The sequence below is a fragment of the Blennius ocellaris genome, assembly GCF_963422515.1.
Source record: "Blennius ocellaris genome assembly, chromosome: 5".
Taxonomy (NCBI): Eukaryota; Metazoa; Chordata; class Actinopteri; order Blenniiformes; family Blenniidae; genus Blennius; species Blennius ocellaris.
This window is the reverse complement of record NC_137654.1, coordinates 16384541-16409774: the sequence shown is the minus strand read 5'-3', so window position 1 is coordinate 16409774 and position 25234 is coordinate 16384541. Positions and strand designations below refer to the sequence as shown.

At 39.5% G+C, this 25234-nt stretch overlaps 1 protein-coding gene across 1 annotated transcript; it reads left to right on the top strand.

The window, feature by feature from the left end:
• Positions 1-9418: 9418 nt before the first annotated feature.
• Positions 9419-10441, top strand: fam43b (family with sequence similarity 43 member B; the record flags this gene model as incomplete). Its single annotated transcript, XM_080496291.1, has 1 exon — positions 9419-10441. Exon 1 carries the CDS (start codon positions 9434-9436, stop codon positions 10439-10441), a length of 1008 nt encoding a protein of 335 aa, XP_080352417.1. The 5' UTR covers positions 9419-9433.
• Positions 10442-25234: the final 14793 nt, after the last annotated feature.

Below are 25234 nucleotides of genomic sequence, written 5' to 3'. Positions count from 1 at the left end.
GAGCTGCTGCAGATGGGTGACAGCAGGCTATCCTCAATTTTTACGGTTCGTTTCCAACATTGCTGTAATAACAAACCAGTCTTTGGCAACTCGGGTGTCGACTGTGCGACTGTGATATAATTAATCTGGAGCTGCATCATGATCTGAATGATGAAGCTATATGGCAAGAAGCAGGAATTGCAATTTAATGGTCTATTTTTTATCGATCTATTCCCATGAGGTTGAGTTTTCTTTCATCAAATGTTCAGGTGTTACACTCCGTTTCATTCAATAGTCGTTAAGTAGGTGGTTTACAACTTATTTTGACAGGCACATTGAAAAATAATCAAGACTTGATTCTATATTTACTGGTAATGCATATCTTGAGTACTTCTTTTCCAAACCGCTCTTGTAAAAAGGTATAAGGTCAATCACAGGAAAAGCCGCCACAGGAAGCTCCTCAGGCTGAATCACTCTGACATAATCAACCTGACAGGGGATCAGCCTTCAAGAATTTGTGGCTTTTTTCTATCGGGGAAAGGTGCAACCATGTTTCCAACCCCAACAAAAGAACAGAAATGTCCTCGGGGTTTGTGTTCATATTAGTCACCTTGTATTGTAGACGTCTTCTCCCTTGCAGATCCACATAAGGAAAGGAAAAAACAAACAAAACTGAACGTCTGGTTCTTCACTCTTCCTCGTACGTGTCACATGACGATTTTAGTTCAAATGCCAGCCTGACACACACTCACGTGAATCAGACAGAAATAATGACAGCAGATGGAGGCAGCAGCTTGGCGGGTGGAGAACAAGAGGTGATAAGGACATCATATTTGAGCTTGTGATGCTGATAATTGGGGCTTGCTGTTCAGAAGGGCCAGTAACTGTGTCTCCTGCATGTGCGAAGTCCAGACCATCACCTTTCTTGTCCAGCTTCTTAAGTACACATTCAGAAACACAAAGAAAGAGCATCTATTTCTTTGATTTAGAAACAGCTTTAGAAATGAAAAGCACATTTTACCAAAAGTAGATCACTTTCTCAAGTCTGATAGAATGTTGAATATTGTTGGGAAAATGTACTATAAAATGACACATTATTGTAACGCCACTATTTAGATCATAAAATCAGCTTGAAGAAATCATATAAAACACAAACAAACAAAAATATCTTGTCTAATTACATTTGTGGAGATTTTTAGAAGCAACTTTCAGACTTCACTGTACTCATTAACCATCCTTCAAAAAAGAGCAACATGTATCATGCATGACGTCATATTAAGTCAATATTTTCACAGTCACAACTATCAAAATGTACCGACATTGAGTATTGTTTTACAGCTAAAACTAATCTTTCAGTCATTTTATCAGAAAACACCTTCAGGGAAAGATTAGTCTTAAAATCAAGAAATGTCTTCCAGTTTTTTATTTCAACTTGTGGGATGAGAGTGTTGAACCATCTTAACGAAGAGCTCAAGCAATGTCAAAACGCTAAGCCTTTATATTATATATTTTATACTAATATTACTTTTTGGGGAAAAAAAATATGAAAGATTTGCCAGCCAGTCTTTGATGTTCACTGTGTTTTCTTTTATAAAATAAATGAAATGATTCCCCCACACGGCCATACATCAGCATCTGATGCTCCTTTGCTTTTACTGAAGCAGACTGATGTGACGTGATACACACTGTGAACTTCTGAGTCATGAATTTTTAAAACTGTAAACAGGATGTGTTGAGACGTTGTCTTCTATCAGATGCTTGCATTTTTCTCCTGAAAAACGGAAGAATATGTGCACATTTAGACACATTTCTTTTAAATATACAGTGTGCATGTGACATCTTCAAACATACCTTTCTGTTTGGGTAGTCGTGGACAGAAAACCAAAGTTGCAGCACTCTTGACTGTTATATTTCATCACAATCAGATGCTGTGTATCAAGGGAGCCATCAAAACTCTTCAAATGCAGAGTTGTATGTAAAGCCCATTTTGGATAATTGAAATATTTCTTTTTCCCTTGCCTCTCTTACCTTATCTCACAGCTTTCAGCCCTGACCTGCCATACAATCTCCCTATTCACACTCTGAAAAGCGTATTATTTGGAAAAGTCTTGAGACACAGAAATCAAAACACACTCGGCGCTCAAAGGATTGCTTTGAGCCTTGCATGTATAATGAATTATTTTTTTTATTTTTTTTCTTTGGGCGGAGGATTGTGGTGCTTCTTATTCTTTTGTCCTTCAAAAGAGTTTACCAGCAACCTCAAACAAACCACTAACAATGATCAAAACTGAACTTATCAGTAATGTGCAATTATGACAGTGTGAGGAAGACACTACAAATAGTTAATGATAATTATAGGGAGAATTTATTTTCAAGATTCAAAATGTGCTTAGAAACACAGGAATGGTTAGCGATCCCAATATTCATTACCTTTGCCAAAGAAGGTTGGGCCGAGAAGGTTATGTTTTTTTCTGAAAGCTTCAGGGATGATTTGTCATTATCCAAGAATTAGACTTTGTGATGTTAACAGCTAATCATTTCCAAATGAATCCCAGAAAAATTTGAAAAAATGTTCCATGCAGAGTGGATGGGAGAGGCCCCTTCCTCTTCTTCTTCTTTTGGGTTTAATAGCAGTTTGCATCCATAAAGTTGCATTACCGCTTCTTCTATCTATCTATAATGTTGCTTGTTTCTTCTTTACCAGACAGTAATAAGAGTGATAATTAATCTTTTTATTTAAGTACTGGCGAGACAACCAAACAATGACTCACAAAATGTTGCGGTGTTCCTTCTTTCAAAACGTATGCAAATTCAAAAATAACCTGCACCAATTAGTCCTCATTTGTTATTCTCTCAGCTAATAAGCTCTTATTTGTTTTGTACCGTATATGCAGTTAAATCACTGGATGCAGCAGTGCAGCAGTTTCCCAATAGTACAGTAATCCTGGAGAAAATGAGGGGGAGTTGACCTGGAGGTCTCCTGTGACTATACTGTTCTCCTGATTAAGGGAGGGAATGAACCTCCCGCTCTCTCCCAGTTCATTAAACTATGATTCACTTGGGCAGCATTATGTATTCAGCCCAGTCTATAGAATATGTTGTATAGTATGCTATTGATTTCCATCCAACAAGACTTGAATTCTTATTTTTTTTTGGTAAATGAAGGAAAGTGTGCAGCTCTATAAAGAGCCCTGCATTGCTCCTTTGTCATTTTTGTGAGTCTTATTGTGATCACGCGTATAAAAGAGCCCAGAAGCTCGTTCTGTCATCACTCCCTCGCTCGCTCTTTTATTTATTTATTTTTACACTCGGGCTGTATTCACGCACAGCCATAAATCAGCCATCTAAGAGTCGGGCCTCTCCCCTGCCAGACCCCCTTTCATTGATTACACTGCACTGGATAAGTGTAGCGTGATGAAGAGAGAGCCCAATTCAATTAGGGGGCCTTTTGGTGGACAGCAATACAAAGCACATGTTGTCCTGGGCGAAATGATGTCCTCAAGAGCAACGAGAACAGACTGAGCATAAAGAAGAAGGATTTGGGAGGCGAGGGAGGGATGTCACTTAGATGACAGTAATTGGTTGGCTTTGATAACTTCCTGCACCCTGGGATGCTTGTGTGAGTCGATAACGGGTATGCTTTTAGAAGGGAGCAGGGAAAAGTCACAGCAAAAGGGAAGAAGGGCAAAGTAGAAATAAGATGTTCATTTCTACATTTTAACCGTGATGACATTTTCTGTCATGTGCTCCCTTCCAGTGATTGTTGAATCCAAATGTTTTGATTTGCCCAAGGTCTTTTTTTTTTCCTTCTAGTTTTTTTTAATACTCGATGTCCATCCTGACACAACCTGTGCAATTTAGGGGCTTAAGGGCTTTTGACCCGAAATGGTGATCAGTTGGCAGTAGTTTAAGAACCATGGAACATCCAGATACACATTATTCCTCCCCAGTGTTCTTCTCAAGATTGCTTCTGGATCCAATCCCAAATTCATCAAAACATTACAGTAAAGCCAAATACAAATATACACCAACTTTCATGAACATCTAAAAGCTGGATCTCTCAAAATCTCTCAACAGTTTCTCCAGTTTGCTGTATGTTCTAAATAGAAAGTGTCTTATCATGGGTCTTATAGATAAAGAAATCAAAGGCTTTCAAGTGAAAATGTTTTGTTACATTTTACCAGTTTGTTTCCATGACACGGGCATTGCAAGTCTCTGAAAACACCACTTAAAAAAAGAAAAATACAAATTCCAAAGTGAAACATTCTATCTCAGCGCAAATAGAAACAGGTTGTACATGTGTACCCTGGTTGCAGTCAATACCTTTTCTGCACATGCATGAATTGATCGACAACAATAACAATGCTGGATTTCATAGTGAAACTTAACTGCTGCAGCTCCCCCGACGATAGCCAAATTATGTGTGAAGGTTCAAATTTTTTGCCAGGTTAATTAATAAATACCCCAATATAACATGTATTTATTTTTAAAACTAAAAAGCAGTGTAATGTGATTCAGCCAATCGCTGCAGCGCATGCATTATTAACCTTTGAACTTACAACTTCCTGTTATTACAAGCGCATTTTTCCTGGTGACTGCATGACTGCATAAATAATAGTAATGAAACATAGAGCAAGTGATAAAATCACTGATGCCTTTGGTCTAAAGCACAACAACCGACGTATCGTTATATTATGACGTCACATGGTGGGTGCATAATTATTGCCTATTTGGCGTTTGAGATCCAAATTCTGACTCCATGTTTATCAATATGTCATTCGACCCATTGAAAAAAAAGCTTTCATCTTTATCACCTCTGCTAAATATTTTGCGTATTGTGTCGCATAGTATTGTTTTAAATGGCGGAGCTTTTACTGTATGTGTGCGACTGTTCCGTGTGCATGCATATTGTCGGCGTTACATTAGAAAATGAACTAGAGATTCTTAAATTCACCAGCACCATCACTGAAAGATCAAGCTCCCCCAAAGCACCAGAAAAAAATAAATACAAACGGCACCACCACTGCTGTTATTTACTTCTTATCATTTGTTCACAAAATGTATTCTAATTATTGATTGTCTGTTCACATCTCTAAATGTCTCCTTTCCTGGTACACGAGATTCAATCATTAGCCCCAATGCACTTGATGTAGTCTTTAAATGCTTATTAAAATGTTTTAAAATATTGCATGCCTTGACTAGAATGACCAATTGTATAAAGAAAATGCCTTATTGGCTCTAAACAAAGCATTTATGACTCAATATCCTTACTCAGTTTCACACTGTAGCCAACATCCGTCAGGGGATAAAGGGACTACTTGACACATAACATCCCATTTTCACCGAGCAGCCCTCTCATATAGGATGATAACTGAGAGGACAGATAAGTCAATACTGAATGCAGGCATCCTTTTTCTGTAAAGGCCACCCCATAATGGATTTTTCTTTTTTAATTTATCATACCACGTACTGTGTTTATCTTCCGTGGTTAGTGATGAGCTTTTGCACATCAAAAAGGGGGATTTATTAGGCCACAGCTGTTTGTATAATCCCCCTCAATTACACAGTCATTGGTGACTCAAGAAGATACCAGCTCAGACTGGATCCAATTGTCTCATAAAAACTATAATATCCACACCAGGATCAAGTATCTCTTCATTATTTTCCCAGCTCAAACATTTCAAGACAGGTCAGCTATAGGCCTTCTGACACTGCATAGTTTACAAATTTCCTCCTTTTTAGGAAACATCAAGAGCCTTTGAATACTTTTGAATCTTAAAGTTTCTCTGAGCTCAGTTTTGTTCTCTGACTTACAGTAATAACAGCTATCTGTGTGAGCGATAGTTGCTCTGGAGCGCTTCAATTTTTTTGTCTATTCATGGGTTTCTCTAATTCACCGGGGATGACACGGAAAGAGAAAGAGACATTTATTTCCCACTGTTGCCACAGTAACTATTCTCTCAGCAGAGAACTTCATCCCACCATTTACACACAGTTCAGTTCAGCTCGTGCTGCCCGGCGCCGTTCGGTGGCAGACACAGATGACACTTATTTTGATTCACTGCGGCAGCCAGCAAACAGTAAATTGATGTTTGGAGGCGCATTGCTAATGTGGGGCAGATGTTCATCCAGATGCAACTCACAAATAATGTTTATACAAATATTTTGCTGAGGCAGACACATTTTAGACAAACTGTTATAATTTTTGTCAACATACTGGGGAACTCATTTAAATACACCTGCCAAGTAGCAAGATTTTCCTCTAATATTCCTCTTGCATAATTACACACACCTGCGGCTGAAGCTTAAATGGAAATTTCATTATCCAACCCAGTCACTAATCTCTTGATCTTTGGATCATCGCTATAGCAGCATAAGTATATTAGCCACGTCTTCACATTCGCTGTGATGAAACAATAGCCTCAAAGTAACTTAGCTTAGGATATACTTATTATTAATATATATATATTTTTTTGTCAACTACACAATGTACAGTATATGTAAGTCAGCTCAATTTTAGAAATATGCCCAGGGACTGCTGCTCAAGTATTTACCTGGTGCTGATATCAGCAATGGCTATAAATGCACTGATTCAAATGTGAAAAAGTGCAAGAGAGGAGGTAAATGGAGTGACTTAATATTGATGTATATCGATGTATTTACAGTGACACAATTCAGGCTGAACTCTGGCACAGCTTGACTTTGAGCTGTATGTTAATTGTATGGAGCAGTAAACACAGTGTTCAGTGTAACATGAGGCCACATGTACCAAGTTAATTACAAAAACTGTGAAATTTCTCAGAGTTTGTGCCTTGTATTTGCACATAATGCAATGTAACTATGATTGCAAATCAGGTTTTGGTTCATCTTTGATTGTTTCTAGATTACAGATATTTCATTTTCATGTTATGTGGCCAACGTCAATGCTTGTTGTGTTATTGACGTCTGCCATCAAGTGGCTTCGGGCGCCACCCTCTTTGTGTCTCAACCTGATTACCTTTCATTGTGGTCAGCTTTGTTTCGTTGTTGCCACCTCTTCTGTATGTGTGTAAGTGAGGCCATGTTTACATGTACCCAGGTATTTACAAAAATGTGTATTTCCCCCTCCACATTTACAAAAAAAAGAATCTTCATTGACACAGACCCACACATACGCCTGGTTCAGCGCTCCTTTAAGCATGCCAAACCTGTAGGGGGCAGTGTAACGAGAAGCATGAACCCATAATAGCCAATCAGAATGCTAGAAAAAAACATCACGAATTGTAACATAAATATCCACCCACCCCTCTTTAGATGCAATTGGAGACACAGAATTTATCCAGATCTCCACTGTTTTCAGGAATCATCATTTGCGGTGAGTCATAGCTGCGTTTATGTGTAAATGCACGGCCCAAATACAAAGAAATAGTACAGTTCCCCCCACCCCCAAATATCTGGGTATGTATAAATGTGGCCCAAGTCTTTCATGGTTACTTTTTTTTGGTCTGTCAAACTGACTCAATTGTTTCTGATTGAAAGAGCTGACTGTCCCATTTACATGAACACTGAACGGAGTGACGGGGTTATTGTGCATCTTTATTTGCATCAAAATAACATTTGATTCAGTCAGCCAATAATGCCTTGCACTGTGAGCTTAACTGTTTATGACAGAAAGCTCAACCGTATAGATTTGTTTACAAGACTCTTCAAACTTGTAGTGCTTCTTTAGAAACTGAAAAACAAAAGAAACATTTTCCTTATTCAGTATGTGATCAGGACAAGAAGAGCATACAGTGTTTGTGATGTGCATGTGTTATGTCATGATTAAAGCATTGATTTGTTTACATATTGATATGTGCTTTCATCTGATCAGCAATGTATCTGTGATCTATGGTCCATGTAACCACAGCTGTCATCGCAGTCTAATCTTTTTCTACCCACATTTAGTTATTTGAAGTTTTTGGATCTCTGTGGTCTGTTTGTCTTGTGGTTCGCTCCATCTTACTCATGCAGCTTCATTCATGTCTACTGTTAACAATACAAAAACAAACAATATTACATGTTATATACTTGTTATATTGTAGTAAGTGTTTAATTAATTAATTAATTTATTTATTTATTCACTTTCCAAAGAGAGACTAATATCACTCAAGCGACTCATCATTGTGAGTGTCATAAATCAAACAATCCATATTGTTAGGCAATCTAAATCTATTTTACCATTGTCTTTTCCAGACTATAAGTCACACGTTTATTAGGCTTTTTGTTTGTTCATGTGATTTATGTATCAACATATACCAATGTATAACATCGTGGACCACTAAGTGCGAATTCATTAAAACAGAATAATGCAACAGTACCACTGAAAAATCCCCATAATTACTATACTTGACTGACAGAGAAGGCAAACTGTTGCCAAAGTGATAAGGCTACACAGCAAAGTTTAAACAAATAAATATAAAATATGCAGCACATAATAGAAACATAGCATCTGAAAGGGAGTTCACAGTTTTGTTTGAGGGACTGGACAAAAATGGCGATACTGTTACAGTGTTGACGAAAACAAAGAAGGCTGTTTGTGGGCTAAAAGTGCAAAAGCCAGAGCAGGAAGAACAGATTCATAGATAGTGGCAGAACAGCAGCCGCTGAACCGGGTTTATGAGTGGTGCACGTACCTCTGGGCATGGCATCATAATATAAATTATATGTTTTTGTTCGTTTTGTTAATTACTTAGTTTTTTACATTTATGAATTATAGTCCAGAAAAAACCATACTAACATAACAATAACACATTGTATCAAAAGTAATAGGAAATATCATCATCATTGTTCAGCTGTTGCAAGGATTACAATGAAATTGCATGGGTATTCTTATAACAAAAAGAAACAAATCACTTAATCACTTAATCATCCATCACTAAAATCACACTAACTAAAATTAAAAGTGTCAAACTTAAATGAGGAGCAGCACGGACATGACACTACTTAATAAAATTACATTAAACAATAAAAGTAGTCACCCAAGACCTCTTGCTGAGAAAATGACTTGGCAATGTGCTGTTGTCCCCAGGTTTACAAGGGACGTGAACACAGTGTTACCTCGGTAAAAAGCGTGATGGATAAATATTACTTTGGGAGGGAGCCATTTGGAAGCAAAACAATAAAGCAGGGTGGGGGTGGAAGGTGCCTGAATGCTAGGCTGAGGCTCCTGCACTGATCAGCGCTGCATGATGCAGACAGCAGAGGAGGAGGAGGAGGAGGAGGAGGAGAGGAAGGAGGAGCGAGCGAGGGAACAGCTTGGCTTGGGCTCGTAGCGCTCAGTCGGCTTTCTGTGCTTGGCGAAGCAGCTTCTCTCTGCCTCTTGTCTCACTTTCTCTCACTTGCACACATTGGCATTCACTCGCTTTTTGCCAAAGCTGACAAGAGGAGACGCAGCGTCAAGAGGGGCTCACTCGCTCCAACTCCTTTCCGCGCAATGCTGCCCTGGAGAAGGAATAAGTTTGTTCTGGTGGAGGATGAGGCCAAGAGTAAGCCAAAGAGCCTGGGGACAGGGCTGACCTATCACTCCATCCTGTCCTCTTTACTGCGCTCTTGTCCCGACTTGCTGCCCGACTGCCCGTTTGACTGGGTGGGAAACATCTTTCACACCAAACGACAAAAGGTGGAACTGAACAAAGAGGAGCCTGTTTACAATGTGCGCTACCTGGGAAGCGTGGTCACCATCACAGCAAAAGGAGACGGCTGCACCCAGGAGGCGGTGGCCAAGATCTGGGCGAGGAGCAACTACGGGGACCAGAGTGTCAAGATGAGGTTAACAGTGGGATCCCAGGGCATCAGGATGAGTGCGGACAAATCCGGAAAAAAGAAGCCCGTTCATCTTTACTCTCTGAACAGAATCACGTACTGCGCTGCTGACCCGAGCCGCCCCAAAATCCTTGCTTGGATCTACAGGCACCAGGTCAAGAACATGGCGGTGGTGCTCCGGTGTCACGCCGTCCTGGTCAGCAAGTCAGAAAAGGCCCAGGCGATCGCCAACAGCCTCTACCAGAACGCCACCTCCGCGTTCAGTGAGTTCAAGAGGCTCAAGCGTCAGAGTGATTTCCGGCACTGCCAGCAGCAGCTGCTGGGTGAGGAGGCGGTGCCCCTCATGCCGCTCAGGAGGCTGCTGAACGGGCAGTGCCACTACAGACCGCCTGCTGACAACCCCGGGAGTGCCACCCGCCTCTGCTCGATCACAGAGGAGGAGGAAGAGGAGGAGGAGGAGGAGGAGGAGGAGAAGTGCAATAACAAACACAGGAACGAAGAGGTAAAAAAGCCAGGGATGGAACAAGAGAAACAAAAGGTTTTGATAACAAACACAGACCCAACTCAGTTGTTATCGGAGCTGGACATCGGGGATATTGCCCAACTGGAACAATGCCAAATCAACTTTGTCAGTGACAGCAACAACAACACATTTACATTCATAACCTCTCTGGTGTGACAATTCAAAACGAATGCAACACAAGAGTAAACATTCCTCTCTCTGTCCCTTCACTGGCACCCCACTCAGGCTCCCTCCTGCCCCGTCCACCTAATGTGAAGTGTTTACCAGGAACTTCTCCAGCTACCAAGAGGGAGAAGAAAAAGGCAGACGCTGTGTTCTGTCTCTATTGTGGCTGTAGCAGTTTGGGAAATCCACGTGTTTACAAAAGAAGGGCTGGTGATGCACAGACTAATGACAGCACAATGACAACAATGGTTACAGACTAGACCGCCAACACGCGGTCACATTTTGATGCCGGCACCAAGCAGGATATACTTAGTAGTCATCCGTCTCTTATTTTTGTGAGTACAATTTAAGCCGTGTTTGCCAGCAGGGACGTTTTTCGGGGGGAGAATGGACTTGTAATATTTTTTCAGGGAGGTTCTTTGTAAATTTGTATAATTTTTCTAATACGACAATCCTCACAGACTGACCTTTCTGGATGGTCACAATTAGCAGAAGTTTATTATGGTTTTACTATTGATCACAGCCGACTAATGAGTGAGGCTATAACTTAGGAGGCAAGCCATCGAGTCGACATGTTTATTGCTGCCATTTGTTACCATCCTGATCATTTATGCATGACAGGTCAGCAGCAACCTTTCTGTGCTGAGCTTTTGTCTTTTCTCCATGTGACATCTTTGATCATTCAGCTTTTTAAAAGAACACTGTGATAAATGTGTTGCCAGGGACGAATACACAACAGTTCATTATGTATTGCACTTTTTATATAAATATAAATCTACTACTGTTTGTCAATGATACAAAACAAGAGTTTGCGATTGCTGTGCCCTTTCTAGTCAAGTTTTTGCTAATGCAGATTTTTTCCATGAGCCCTTGCAAAAATGCAGATGGACCCTGTCGATTTCACACAAACTGTTTCGAATATGACTTTTCGCTGATTTCCTGTTGGTACTATGTGTGCTACTGTCTTTTCGCATTGTGATTATGATGAGATGAAACTATTTATTTTACGAAGACGATGAATAAAAATTAGCTTCACTTGGGTTTTCTTCTTCAGCCTCAAAGGAAAGGTTTATTCGAGATGTTATCGAGCTGATTATTCAAATGAATGCAATAACTCGCCATTCCACTGGTGTGCATTTGCATGTTTGTGATGTGAAAATGCATCCAACCTGCACTTCGGAGGGGGGAAAAATACCCACATATTTACACCAGCAATGATCTACTTTCTCCTGACATTAAAGGACATACAAAGTAAGAAACGGGACACGATATCAAGTTTAAAACTGCATCTCACTTCCATTAGATGTTAATGTAGTTTGATAAATGCCTGCAGGCCATGCTCTGGCTTCCCATTGCTTCCCACTGAAGGCAGCAATTAATCAGTGGATTGAACAGTTCGGGAAATGAACATAAAGCACCTGCCACTGCAGGACGGCTGTCAGGCTCTGACAGCCCCGAGTGATCCAAAACGAAGGGATTGGGAAGTCGAGTCACCCATCAACCATTTTACTGCTCACATCAGCCATTTTAGCCATGACATGAGTCTTTAAGCCTTTTTACTGGAGCCACAATGAAACATTTATAACCGAAGCATGTTCGCATCACAGTGTTGTTCGAACATCGTTTAATATTTCATGCTGTACATTATATTATCATAACATAACACTGCATTGTAGTAAATATATTAATGCTGTGAAATTATTGATGATAAAACTGTTCATAAATTCCCTTTAATTGTCTCTCACATAACACAACATCAAAAGCTTGTTTGAGTTGACGTTCCTCATTAGGATTTCTTCTTTTGAATAGGGACCAGGTTCTGCTTAATTCCTTCATGTATGAGACAGAAAAAACCAAACCAAACATTTAATGAATGAATCACTTATAATTATTGTTTATAAAGTATAATTTCAAATGGAACAAAAAAACTAAAGCTACATATTTTCTTGGGGAAAAAAAGCTACACCCCCTGAAGTTGAAAAGGATCTAATGTCAGAGGACTGGTAATGAAAGGGTCCTGCGTCCCTGCCACAAATCAATTCATAGCAGGGATAAGTGTAGAATCTGAATGTGCTTTAATGGGTTTTCCTGCATTTTAATCTGCTGTCACTTTCAGAGGATCCGGTACTGCATAAACAAACAGCTTCGTACACAAACACAAGGCGATAAAGACACGCTGTGTGCTTACTGACATTCATGGTGGAATTAGGTTGCGTGTGCCGTGGTGCCGTTCTCATGTTATGATGGTGCGGTGAGCAGAGGAGCCTCTCTGTTTTTATGTAAACATAATTCTTGTCAGGGAAACAGAAAAGAGGAGAGGGAGCAGATGGCAGCAGCAAGGTGCACGCTGGGTTTTATCACTCTCATCTTGCCGAGTAACAAGGGCTCAAGCCCAGATCCAGAGCTTGTTATGTTTTGTCACATCGGCCGCCACAGGAGATGCTCTGATGAAAACACAACACACACACACAAAATTTAATCAAACACGGCAGACACTGGTCTGTCAAGTACCACATATAAACCGAGCTGTGTCATTTTACAACGGGGTGTCTTTGGAGATCCAAAAAGCTGTTTCTTCGGGCACACATCTGCTCGGCGGCTGTCTCATCCTGGTCTGTGAAGCGAGCACAAGGATATGAGTGACAGAGCCACAGGCCTGCTCGTCTCCATCATGAGGAGGAGAGACGGAGGAACAAAATGTAGCGTCCCTCAGCAGCTGGCGGCAGGTAGCGGTCCGTTTTGTTCCAGTGAAACTGTAAAAAAAATAAGAAGCAGCTCCTGTGATAAAAGGATGGCAGTGAGGGAGAGCAATGCATGCGGGCCAGGGAAGGACACAGTGAATCAATGAGACTCAGCTCAGCACAGAAGGAAACTTTGCAAGACAGTGAAAGTGGCAAAGTTTTATGGTTCAGCTCTGAGGTCTGCAACACACTGGTGTCGTGGCTCTTTGTGGCTCTCACAAAATTACAAGTAAATACATATTTGAATCAACAAATCTCAGTCAAGACAATCTCTTCAAAATAATTCACATTTTTCAGTTTTGAGGTGACAAACCTTATATGGTGGAGGACGTTTGCAGACCTCTGTCTCAGACAAAGCAAACATAGAACAGTATGATTTATACCTGGAAGCAGGAAGAACTCAAAAAAAGTGTACAAGTGAATCTGATTAACCATACATCACGGGTTTAGCGTATTAGATTAGATAAAGTTCAAACATGTGGGAGCTTTATTGCCTGCTGTTTATGTTCTGCGTTCATAATTTATGCAACTCTAGTATTGCCAGCTGTATGATAACAATACATGTATGATCATTTATATGTTGGAGTCTGCTACATAGGTTTTTATTTGCCCCCTGAAGACAATGGTTCCTATGCGACATGTTATCATCTTATTGTGCTTTTATGCGCGTGAGATAACAGTGAAGTATTCCCCAGAACAACATGCAGAATTGGCTGAATGGTCGGATGTACCCGCTCCAAAGGAAGATCAGTCAGGACACATAGGTGACATATAACTAACACCACTGTAAGTGGTCCTGAAAATCCATTCTGTACTGACGCGACAAAGCCTGTGATTACATTTGACTGGTGCACAATAGCTGACTTGTTATTTTTGAATTGATGTATTATAAGTTAGTGTCTCAGGTGTGATAGGTCCACATTTTATATTATACTGTAAGTATGCACCTGTGTTCAAACATGTCGGGTTCCGGGAGTTTACATTATAACATTATCAATGATATGATCAAGCATATTGTCCACTCTCTACTGAAGTGAATCTTATTGTTCTGTATTTGCTGGAAAAAAAACCCCACTTAAATAAACAAAGTTGTGAGAATTTTTTTTTATGGATGAATTGATCAACATGAAAATTTTAAAAAAATGGTTTTGGAAAAAATGAAATGTAATTTGCCCCCAAAAAATTGGCAGATTTGATATCATCCAACTGACGTGGTTAAAGTGGGGATGCCATAGAAACAAATGTGTCGTCTTCTCACAAGAATCATTATATTTCTGGTTATTCCATGACTGTATTTCCAAGCCCACTCACTATAATACAACGTATCACTGCACACTTAATTGACATTGATATAATTTTTTTCTGTATTTTTGCAGAAATCTCGCAGTATATGGATCAGTGTGTTTCTTGCACAACAGATATGAAAAGATGAAAACAAAAGACAGCAGAAGACTTGAAGGTGGCTCATGATATTGAGGCTTGTGACAGGAACAATTAGTAGCCACTTGGCTGAAGAGAAGATGCAGCAGATAACATTGATGTCAGAACAGATTCAGAGCATGAACACATTCCCACCCAATGGCTCTATTTCAGGCTAATATTTGATGGTGTCAGCTCAAAGAAGAGAAACAGGCAGAAGAGATGACATTCCAATGGCTTCTTAATTTTTTTTTTTTTAATTCTGAGTACGTTTTCGAGCCTTAATGCTTGAATTTCAATAAGTTTTAATGAGCAATTTGGTTGTTTTTACTCAAGTATCCATCTTTCTTGGAAGGAACCGATTTAACGCTTTCATCTTATGACAGCTGAAAAAGACAGCATATGTTTGAGTTCAAATGATTCGACTGAGAAAACTGACGGCCATTACTTTCCATCTCATGCATATCTTAGTGTTTCTTTTGTGGCAGGAGTTGCATACCTGGCCATTTGCTGAAGTCTGTTTTGCTGCTCAGCAACAACATCAAAATCGAGGATGCTTGCAAACAACAAAGGCTGCAGACGCACATTCATGATTTTTTAAAATGTGTTTTCGACTCAAGCATTTTACAGTGGATATTATATATGAATGACATAATCTCCTCAAGCCATGGCAGTCCTTGATGAATGGAAGCTGCAGTCACGACGTCTAAAGGTTAAAAAAAACAAAACCTTGAGTGCCGACCAGTCACCAATAAGCATATAGCTAATTAATTCATGAGAATCAGGAGTAGTTAACAGCATGGAACCTTCATCTCAAAAAACAGTGCTTTTCTTGGAAGACATGACGAGTCATGCCTCAGGACAAGCATGCGTTTTGCTTAATGTTCAGAGAAGTGCATGACATCTCTGCCTGCATCTGTTTCCTTCCCTGAAAGAGCGTATGCTTCTGAAGCAACGCAAACGGCTCCGGATACATTCATGTGATGACACTCCAGTGTTGTACTCTCCTTGGATTTTAACTTCTCTTGGAATTCATTGAAAATGACGCACATCAGACAATCTTTCAAACTATTTCTGTATATCATCAATACATTTCTCAAAAGATTTTGATTTTGAGTCCAATTATTGTTGCTACCTGTCCACTTTCAGTAATTCATTCATCAATCAGTCTTAATGTCTCACAATTTATCTCTTTCCATCCATCCATCCATCCATCCATCCATCCATCCATATAGCCACCCAGTCATACATACACATCTATCCATCTATCATCTATCTATTTTCTCTCTATCTACATCCAACCAATGTGTTTACTCTTTGGATTGGAAAATGTTAAAATAAACAACAACAAGAAAACTTTGTATGAGGATCATCAGTCTCAGTGTTTGTACAAAGTAGAAGCTCCACATAGAAATGTAATAACACTGTCACACACCACCTGATGTCCTCTAACCTGGGACCGGAGGCTACAGAGGCGGGTGATGCACAAGTCACCCGTTTTCCTGACATCACCGGAGAGCTATTACACAGCCTTATTATGAAATCAATAACCTGGGAGCACAGCTTTGTTTTCCAAAGTGTTCCTTTACAGCACCTCGTTGGAGGCGGAAAGGTTTGTGTCCTTGTGCCTTGTGCTTAAAATGTTCAGCGGTTACCGTGTTTTTCCTGCCCCAGTGACTGTAATGGTGAGATCCAGTTACACACCGCGTCAGCTTTGTCTGACTCCTCTGACTTACACTGACTGTTGCAATTTTGTGCTGCACCAGCACTACCCAAAAAAAACACAGTTACTTTTGGAGGTGAAATACGAAAAAAAATCTAACTGATTTCACATGTGGCTTTTTTTTTGCATGTGAAATGCAACAATTAGCTTTTTTGTTTCTACATAATTGAAAGTATACCAGTCAGGCCCAAGAGGTGAGTACTGAATGCACTCAGGTTACAAACATTAACAAAGACTTTGTTAGGTGGCATGCTTTTAGAGTTCTCTCACAAAGAGGATTGAGAGGACGAGAATGATAAAGAGTTATATTAAATCTAGATTAATACAAAATTATAAATACTTCTGCTGTCAAATGTTGTGTTTCATATTCAATATTGGTTTGATAATAGATCAATATACATTTTATTGTATGTGTAGATATAAATGTATTTAATTACTTTCCATAGACTACTTTTTCTTAGGCCTGTATTAATCCCATAAGGTTTATTATTATGATTTTTTATTTTATTTGGTCACTTTTTAAAGTCAGCAATAATAAGTACCCTTATGTAATTCATTATCACACCACATATTTTCCAATTCATGTCCAAAAAATTACTTAATAAGTAAACAAACTTCACTGGATTTCGCGAAGAGGTTCAACAGACCTTGTTCAATCATATTTATTATATTTGCAGGTTACTAGCAATCTGATTTGGAGTATTTTTGTATTAAACAAAACTGGCATTTATGCAAGTTTCAATCAGCCAATACCCAGAAAGTCGAACACAGTGATGTGCTCAATGTGCCACATTTTCTACTGAGGATGTACATTAAATGTGGACCAAGGCGTAAATGCAAACCAAAGTTGGGAAAGTTCAGGGTTGCATTGTCTGTTGCTACTCTGCTCTAAGTGACTTGATCAAGGAACTAGTCACTTGAAAGGTAAACAAGTAGCTCAAATGACACAAGTGTTTTCATTGCCAGAAACATGTGACCAATCAGGAAAACTGCATTTTCTTTGCATGCTCTTGTTGAGGAAAAAATGTGAGCCAACCACGTAAGATATGTTTGTGCCTTCTGTTATTGAGAAACAGAAGAAAGTCCCCCAACAATGCGACTATAGGCTTACTTTGGAGAAAAACACAAGTGTCAGAATAAAAGCTGCCAACCTGGATGTATGTTTTCTGACTAGCTATACGTTAAGCTATTTTAGCTCTGAACAGCATAAAAGCTATTACTTAACTCTCCCCGAGAAATCAGACCTAAACTATTTTTGTCCCAAACAACATTAACAGGTCCTTATTTCCAGACCAATTAAGTCTGCTGCATTTCCTGTTCTTTGCCTTTCACCTTTCAAAACTTATATTAATATCGTTGACTGGGTTGCATGAAACATGAAGTGCCCTTTCAGATGCCGTCTCTGTTTTAAAGCATCGCTCAGAGGGAGACAGATATAATATTACAGTCATGCTATCTTCCTTGCTGCTTAAAGGCTTTGTATACTTAGAGCTTGCGACACGCCAGGGGGCAACAGGAAAGTAATTGGCTGCAATTATCATCACACTTGCTGCTATTTGCAGAAACAGCGGAGGTGTACTTGTCATTATACATGTGGGTCTGTGGGTTCAGTCTGATGCAGCACTTTTAGCTCTTTCATGTTCAGTGAAGGGCATGACTAATGTATGGACCAAACGGAAGGCACTTTGGCAAAAGTTTTTAGAAGTAGGAGCAAACAAGGCTCCATCAGAAGGAGGAAAAAAGCGTACCTATTTACCCCCGAAGCGTTTTGTTCGACAGAGAAGAGGCAATCAGTCCTGCATCCGTTTGTTTCCCAGTTTTCCTATTACCTGGGGAACAATGAAACAAGGCACTCGAGAGCAATGCGTTAGATATGCACACACACAGACACACATACAGAAACAGTCAGAAAAGAAACTGGGCCAAGACGTGCACACACACAAAGCTGGGGGCATTTCATAAAGATAGACAGTGTTTGAAGTTAAGATAAGTTATTTTTTCTTTACTCTATTTGACAATGTGCAGATAGTGGCAGGTGGATGAAAGGGGCAGTGGAGTGGGTGGGGTTGGCCCGCATGTGAGTGGGTTGGCACATGCCACAGAGGAGGCCGCGTGTGGATCCTGGCCAGCCGTGGCCACAGTACCTGAATAAACAAGGATGCACAAAAACAAACAGGCTGGACCTCCTCAGCCTATCAGAGGCAACACACCAACATATGGCTTCATTTTCAGCCTCACTTTTATGCACTGATGGTCACACCGAAGCATCTACTGATGGCTGATTTATTTATTCATTTATTCCATGTAAATGAAGCAGCGGAGAACACTGAAATGAGGATATAATTCATTCTTATCAAAGTGCAGAGTCCACATATGAGGTATCTAGGTCTTTTTCACGCATTCCACTGCTCCAATAGGCCTATTATTTTGCAGTAGACCATTTAATGAGGCAATATGAGGACAATTAAAATGATTTGAGGGAAAATGCTAAGTATAAAGTGTAACACACACAACAGGAGAATAACGTGAAATGGAACCACACTGTTGTGTTTTTAAGTGCATTATCTAAATGTTTTGTTGTGTTGTCTCAACTGAAAAACATCCAATAATCAGTGTGTGATGGGGTTAGGGTTTGGGTTAATAAAACACTATAAGATACAAATCAGATCAATGAAGAGTTAAAACACTATCAATATTATTAAAACACAGAGCTTTATGATTTCATCATGACAAAATTTTTAGAATGAATGTATTATTTACATGCAGACAAAATATAAAGCAAAACCTCAATAAATGTTTCAGGTGCATCGGTTGCAAAGGCTTAGTACATACTATGTGCACAACTATTAGGTGAGTGAGTGTTTTGGCCATATCATATTATTTTTATGCACATTTTCCCTCTCCAAGCTGTGTAATCCTGAATGCTTATTGGATTTAAGCTGTGAATTCTTAGCTCTGAAGCAAAGCTCTTCGTTTACAAGATTGGCTGACATCCCCACACTCACTCATGGTTTTCAACTTAGGATCATGACCAAACGAATGAGATCACAGACATAAATGGCTGAAATGGGATTTCTCTGCCGGATCATGGGTCTCACTCTTTATAATAGAGTGAGGAGTTCAGTCATCCAGGACTCAAAATCAACCCACTACTTCAGAAGCCTATGCCACAAAGCTGGTTTAACATACCCGGGATATCACTCCGTTACCTGGGTTGACTTATCTACCATCGGACCAATCACAAACCTTGCAGAGCAGCTTATGTAATAGAGGAACAGACAATATTATAAAAAAATATATATTTATAGACAATATTAAAAAAGAATTCCATCATCATCTATGCCAAAAGCTACAAAGTTCTCGCAGCAAAAGCCAGGAATGAATGCAGGCAGACATTTTCTGACTTTGTTATTGCATGACTTTGTGAGATTGTACAACATTAATTGATTGGACAATATGAACAAACAGCCTGCACTAAAATTCACTTCATAATGGGACAGAGGCTTCAGGCAGAGCTTGATCAGTGCCCCTTCTTTCGTTTTTTTTTTTTTTCATTCAAATCTTTTGAGGCTCAAGGCTCAGTCTGTCGTCTTTGCTGTACATTCTGCAAATCCAGCCCACAAGTTCATGTTTTTGTTTACCTTGATTTCAGATTATATCCTATCACGTTTTCCTGATTGTAAATCCTTAGTCTAGAATCTCGACTCTAGATGTATCTCTTTTGGTCATGTGTGCTTGTAGATCTTGTCCTGGTTCATGTGCACTTTCCTCCCTCTTGCTGTGTCCTCTGGCTGCACTGTTCATGTATCTCCTCTTGATTACACTCAACTCTTCCCAGCCGTTCGCTCTCTTTATGTCTGTATATAATCCACATTTGTCCTCTGGCCTCCAGCACAGTGAGCTATGTTCCCTGCTCTGCTCATCCTTGTGTGTCTGTCTAAATCCTGTGTTACCCGTCGATGCTTCCCGTTAGTTACCTGCTTGGATCCCTTTATATATCACTAGCCAATTGATCTAAAAACTACAAATGTCTCTACTGAATTGTGAGTTTATCCACTACCATTCACAGATATTGCTAACCCTAGACCCACAGAGCTGCTGCCTTGGCTAAAAATTTAAATGAGAAGCCTCTGGGCAATTTTGGATTCCTTGGATATGCTTTGCAAATCTGTGACCTATTTTTGGAGATAAAAAATTTAATCAAACTCTCAAAATAAAGAATATTTAATTCTTCTTTCACATTTTTCAATGTTTTCAGTTCCTCTTGGCCTAGTTCATCAGCCTAGTGTCTCTTTAACCGAAGGTGTTGGGCTTCACGTGGATTACCCCATTCGGTGCTTTACATGCATGACAAATCTCTCCTGAGCAGTGCACAGGAGAAGGTCATTATCAACCTGACAGTCTCCACTGGGTGCAACCTTGAAGCTCATGTTAAGAAGGGCATTATGGCCATGGATAGAATAAAGATGATAACAGGTTGCATCACATGAAGGTATATGTGAAGCTGAAAGCTGTACACGCCTTGTTTATTTTTAACAGCACGACACAAAACTGCTTAAACATTCAAACTCATATAATCCAGCATGTCTGCATTTAACACCCGCTCCCACTTTCCACATTCATTCATTCACAATAAAGTTTTTTCTCTTGTGTGTGTGTGTGCCTTTTATCATGGTGGTGCATGTCCTTGTGTTCATTTTGTTAGTTATCTTGCTACTGCTGCGTGACCTGCCAACCCAGCTCAGAAAATGTTGGCAGTGCTGGAGGGGAATACTGATGTGCCACCCACCCCACCCCCCACCCCCACCCCCACCCCCACCCCCACCCCCCCAACAGACACACACACACACACACACACAATAATTAATTTTGAAACTCATCATGTTCCATGTCTGCATTTGGAGAACAGACAGCCGTCACTACAGATCACTCAAAAATGTGTTTGCTGAATATTCAGGCGCATGCACACGCTGCGCTTGATTTCTTTCATCAACAGCCCTCATTACGTTTCACAGGTAGAGGCTGAACGTGCCCCATCTGCTGTCTTGATGTTGTCTTGAAATTGTCTTCATTATTCTGTGAAAGTCTAACTAAATATTCAAACAGAACTGTGCACAAAGTCGACGGAAAGAGGCAATTAAATGTGAATTTGCTCAAGGCAGCGTGAATCAGTGATTTCAGACTCGTGGAGACAGTAAACTCTAATCAGATAATTTATGAATTGTATAAAAGGCCACAGTCATGGCAGTAAGTCCGTGTGAAACCTCTTTGCCATACATTTCAGCAACTCGCTTGCTGTTATGCAGCATCATCCCACTTCAGAAACAGTTCAGTAGTTTTCTTGGAGTCTTTTCTTTTCTTTTTTTTTCTTTTTTTAATTTTATATCTTCACTTCATTTAGTTCCTAAAAAATGAAATGCTACCAAATTTTCACATTTTAAGTGAGCATAAACTGCTGCAGCACAAATTGCTTCCATACATAGAATCATAAAATGTAATGTTGGACTCTATGTTCAATGCTTTGGAGAAGTTTTCCTGGTGCATTGTGTCGATCTAAATGATCAATCTTTAATTAGCTTCCACCGAATGTTTCTCTTAAACATGTTTGAGTTAGATTCTCCATTAGCTCCTTAATCTGCAATGTTTAATCTGCCCATTTGAAACTGTTTTTTAAACAGGCTGAACAAACAGAAGACCAGACATACCACCTTTATCTCATGGTTTCACACCTGTTCATGTGGAAAAAAATGTAAATTTGAAACATAGTAATTACAGTTTATATGTTTTGCATTCATGCTTGCTTTTGCTGCTCTTCTCTCAAAAAGCGGCACGAACATGATGGACACATCATTACCAATACTCAGCCTATTCAGTGCCCTGTTTCCATGACTATAACTCAGGAATCACAATTTCTTGCATTATATTAGGTTGGTCATGCACATTAATACATTATGAACAAGTTTTATTCTAAATCTATTATTCTGAATCTAAAGAAATAGAAAATGGCTATCAGATGGCATGCTATTCTGTACTATAATCAGGTACATTTGGAAAGTTTGATCAAGTATGATAGTTTGTTCTGAAGACTGCAGTCCAGCTGTAAGTGTAAAAGTTGTCTCATGACATCCAATGCTGTGGAAGAAATTCCTCAGTAATGTGAGCATGATCTAAACATCTGCAACACAGAATCCTTGAATGACAAATGAGTTGCGAAGTCACCCAAGTGTTTAAAGTGCTCTTCTTGTTTGTGGATGTAAATCCAAACCAGCAGCAGCCAGATGAAGAAGTCCACCTTTGTAATGCAGTAACCCTATACACAGGGTTTTGGAAACAGTTGTGTTTTATATAGATCACTTGGATAATGATATAAGTATGCTTGTATCAGAAATAGTTGCATGAATCCTGGCTATTGTTGAATTAATTGATTTATCAGTTCAGTTTTTGTGAACACTACAATATCAATATCCCCTTGTTGTACTTATTTCTGTAAATCTTATTGCAAAATTTGCAGAAGATTCAGCACATAAAATATAACACCCATTAGAATTTTTTAGTTTCAGTCACTCTGGCTGATAATAACAGATGTGTGATCAAAAATTAGTTTTTTTCATGTCACTTCATCTCAGACAGCATTAGTATGGAGAACATCATCATCTCTGCTGCGTACCTGTTATGTATGTATGAGCTCCAGTTTTGTGAGTAGACCTTTTAAACTGAGCATCAGAACCACAAAATGACCTCGGTGAAGACATTTCATCTCCCTTACGGGCAACAGCATCTGCATGAGAAAAATAGCTTGCAATACCGGGCTCAAGATTTGCTTTTGAAAAGTGACGGGAATGATGGGAGATGAGCATGTCTATCTCACAGGAAATGCTAATCACATTTTAGACATAGCCTGAGGTAAAATTAATATCTCAGCTACTTCACCATCTTGTCAGCTTTATCAGCTCCAGAGAAGTAAGACAAGTGGGACGGGTGGGATCTGGGGTATTTGGTTCAGTGCAGTTGGCAGAGCCGCAGTGTTTAACATGCAGCCTTGCAACATGGAGAACAAAGTGTGTATTATATGTGAGGATGATGGAGAAGGCGGTGATGGCAACACAGACACAACAAAACATGTGGAACATTCACTTAAACAAACAAATAATTGTTATACTTTATATTTTAAATGAAGGTTCTGTTTAAACCCACACACTTCTCCCTTGTTCCAGTCTGTCCTCAGGCAGTGGATTGTTTCTGACAAACTGTTTCTGGCCTTTGATGTGCAACTGTTCAGCTCCAGTATGCCCACACTTCCATGACACACAGCTGCCCTGCAGTATCAGCTCACTAAACTGTATGGCGAAGGGGATTTCATGATGATTTTTCAGGGTTAATCAAATCAGAGGGAAATAACCAGGTCATTTGAATAACATTTATCAATAGCAAATGTTTCCTCCGTTTATTCTTTTCACAGTGTCTGGATTATACACCATAGTGCTGTTTAATAGAAAAGAAGTGGAACTGCTTTTGTGTCAAGCATGTTTAATTTAATAAAAAGAAAACAAATGTTACACCAAAATATTAGTTATGCTGTGAGAAGTCATACAACAAACTGTTTTAGAAGAACATGTTTATTATCAGTGGTCAGTTTACTGTTTATTTTCACTGTACAGTTAAAGCCAATTAGAGGTCTGTAATTTTATTTCGCTCGTTATGTTTGCTTGCATGCTCAAACTTTAATTAGTGCTGAACACACACTTTTGCAGAAGCTCATTAAACGTAATTAATCAACAATAATTTCTTTTTTAAGGGTTGCACAGGGTCATGTTTACATCTGGTTAATGATAATAACAACACACATTTCAAAAAAGACTGGGACAAAGTTTGTAATCAAATTTCAAACAGGGTTAATCACCGTTGACAGATGCATTTACTTGGTTAAATATCTCCGTGATCTTGGGTCAAGTAAAAATCCCTCCTCTTCTGTGGACCAGCCTGATGACCTGATTATTTGTATGATTGTGCTGTCTGAATGCTGGTTGATTGCCAAAATTACACATAAGAATAATACATAGAGGGCAACAAACAAAATAAGTTTCCTTCTGGGTTGACAGGTGATGTGTTTGTGTGTTGGTTGGATTGGACTAACTTAGGATGTACATAATATCTGTTATAGACTTCCGCTCCAACAGGAAAAAAAAATTAAGTGAAAGTCATATTACCATAATAATTGTTCATAAACTGAGCCAAAGACATTTGACCAGTTTTTACAGATGTACACATATCCTTAAAAGATAGGCCTATGAATATTTTTCATTTTCCGGTATTATAGGTATTCGGTGATTAGCATTCACCTTAATCTGAGCAGTTTAGAAGGGCTTTGTTTGTGCTCATTTAAACCCACAATAGAACTTTTTCAGAGGCTTGGCCGCATCAGAAACATCCTCATGTGTAAAGTGGACATGGTGAACTTGTTGGTGGATAGTTGCCTATTTACACTTCCAGCAGACACACATAGATAAATTAGTATTCATTCCGTGTGTGTCGTTTCCAGCCACCTGTGAAAACTTGGCCGGTGAGCACGTCTGAGTGACACAAACAGAGGAGACAGCAGGTAAATAAAAAGGGTATTTATTGCAAGATTGTAGAGGGTGTTGTGGAGGTGGGGATGGGATCCAGCAGAGCAGACGGAGTGGCAGGAGAGTGGTGGGCGAGTAGTCTGGAGTTACAGCTCAGATTGAATGATCCAGGTAGGAGCCAGGAGTACCGAGCAGAGTCGGCTTACATAAAGGATACAAAATGGATTACATGGTAACAGAGACAGAATATTTACTGACCAAACAATACAGATAAAGGCATTTAAATGCAGCTTTAATGCATTTATTTATAAACAATTGATTTAATTTATCACCTCGG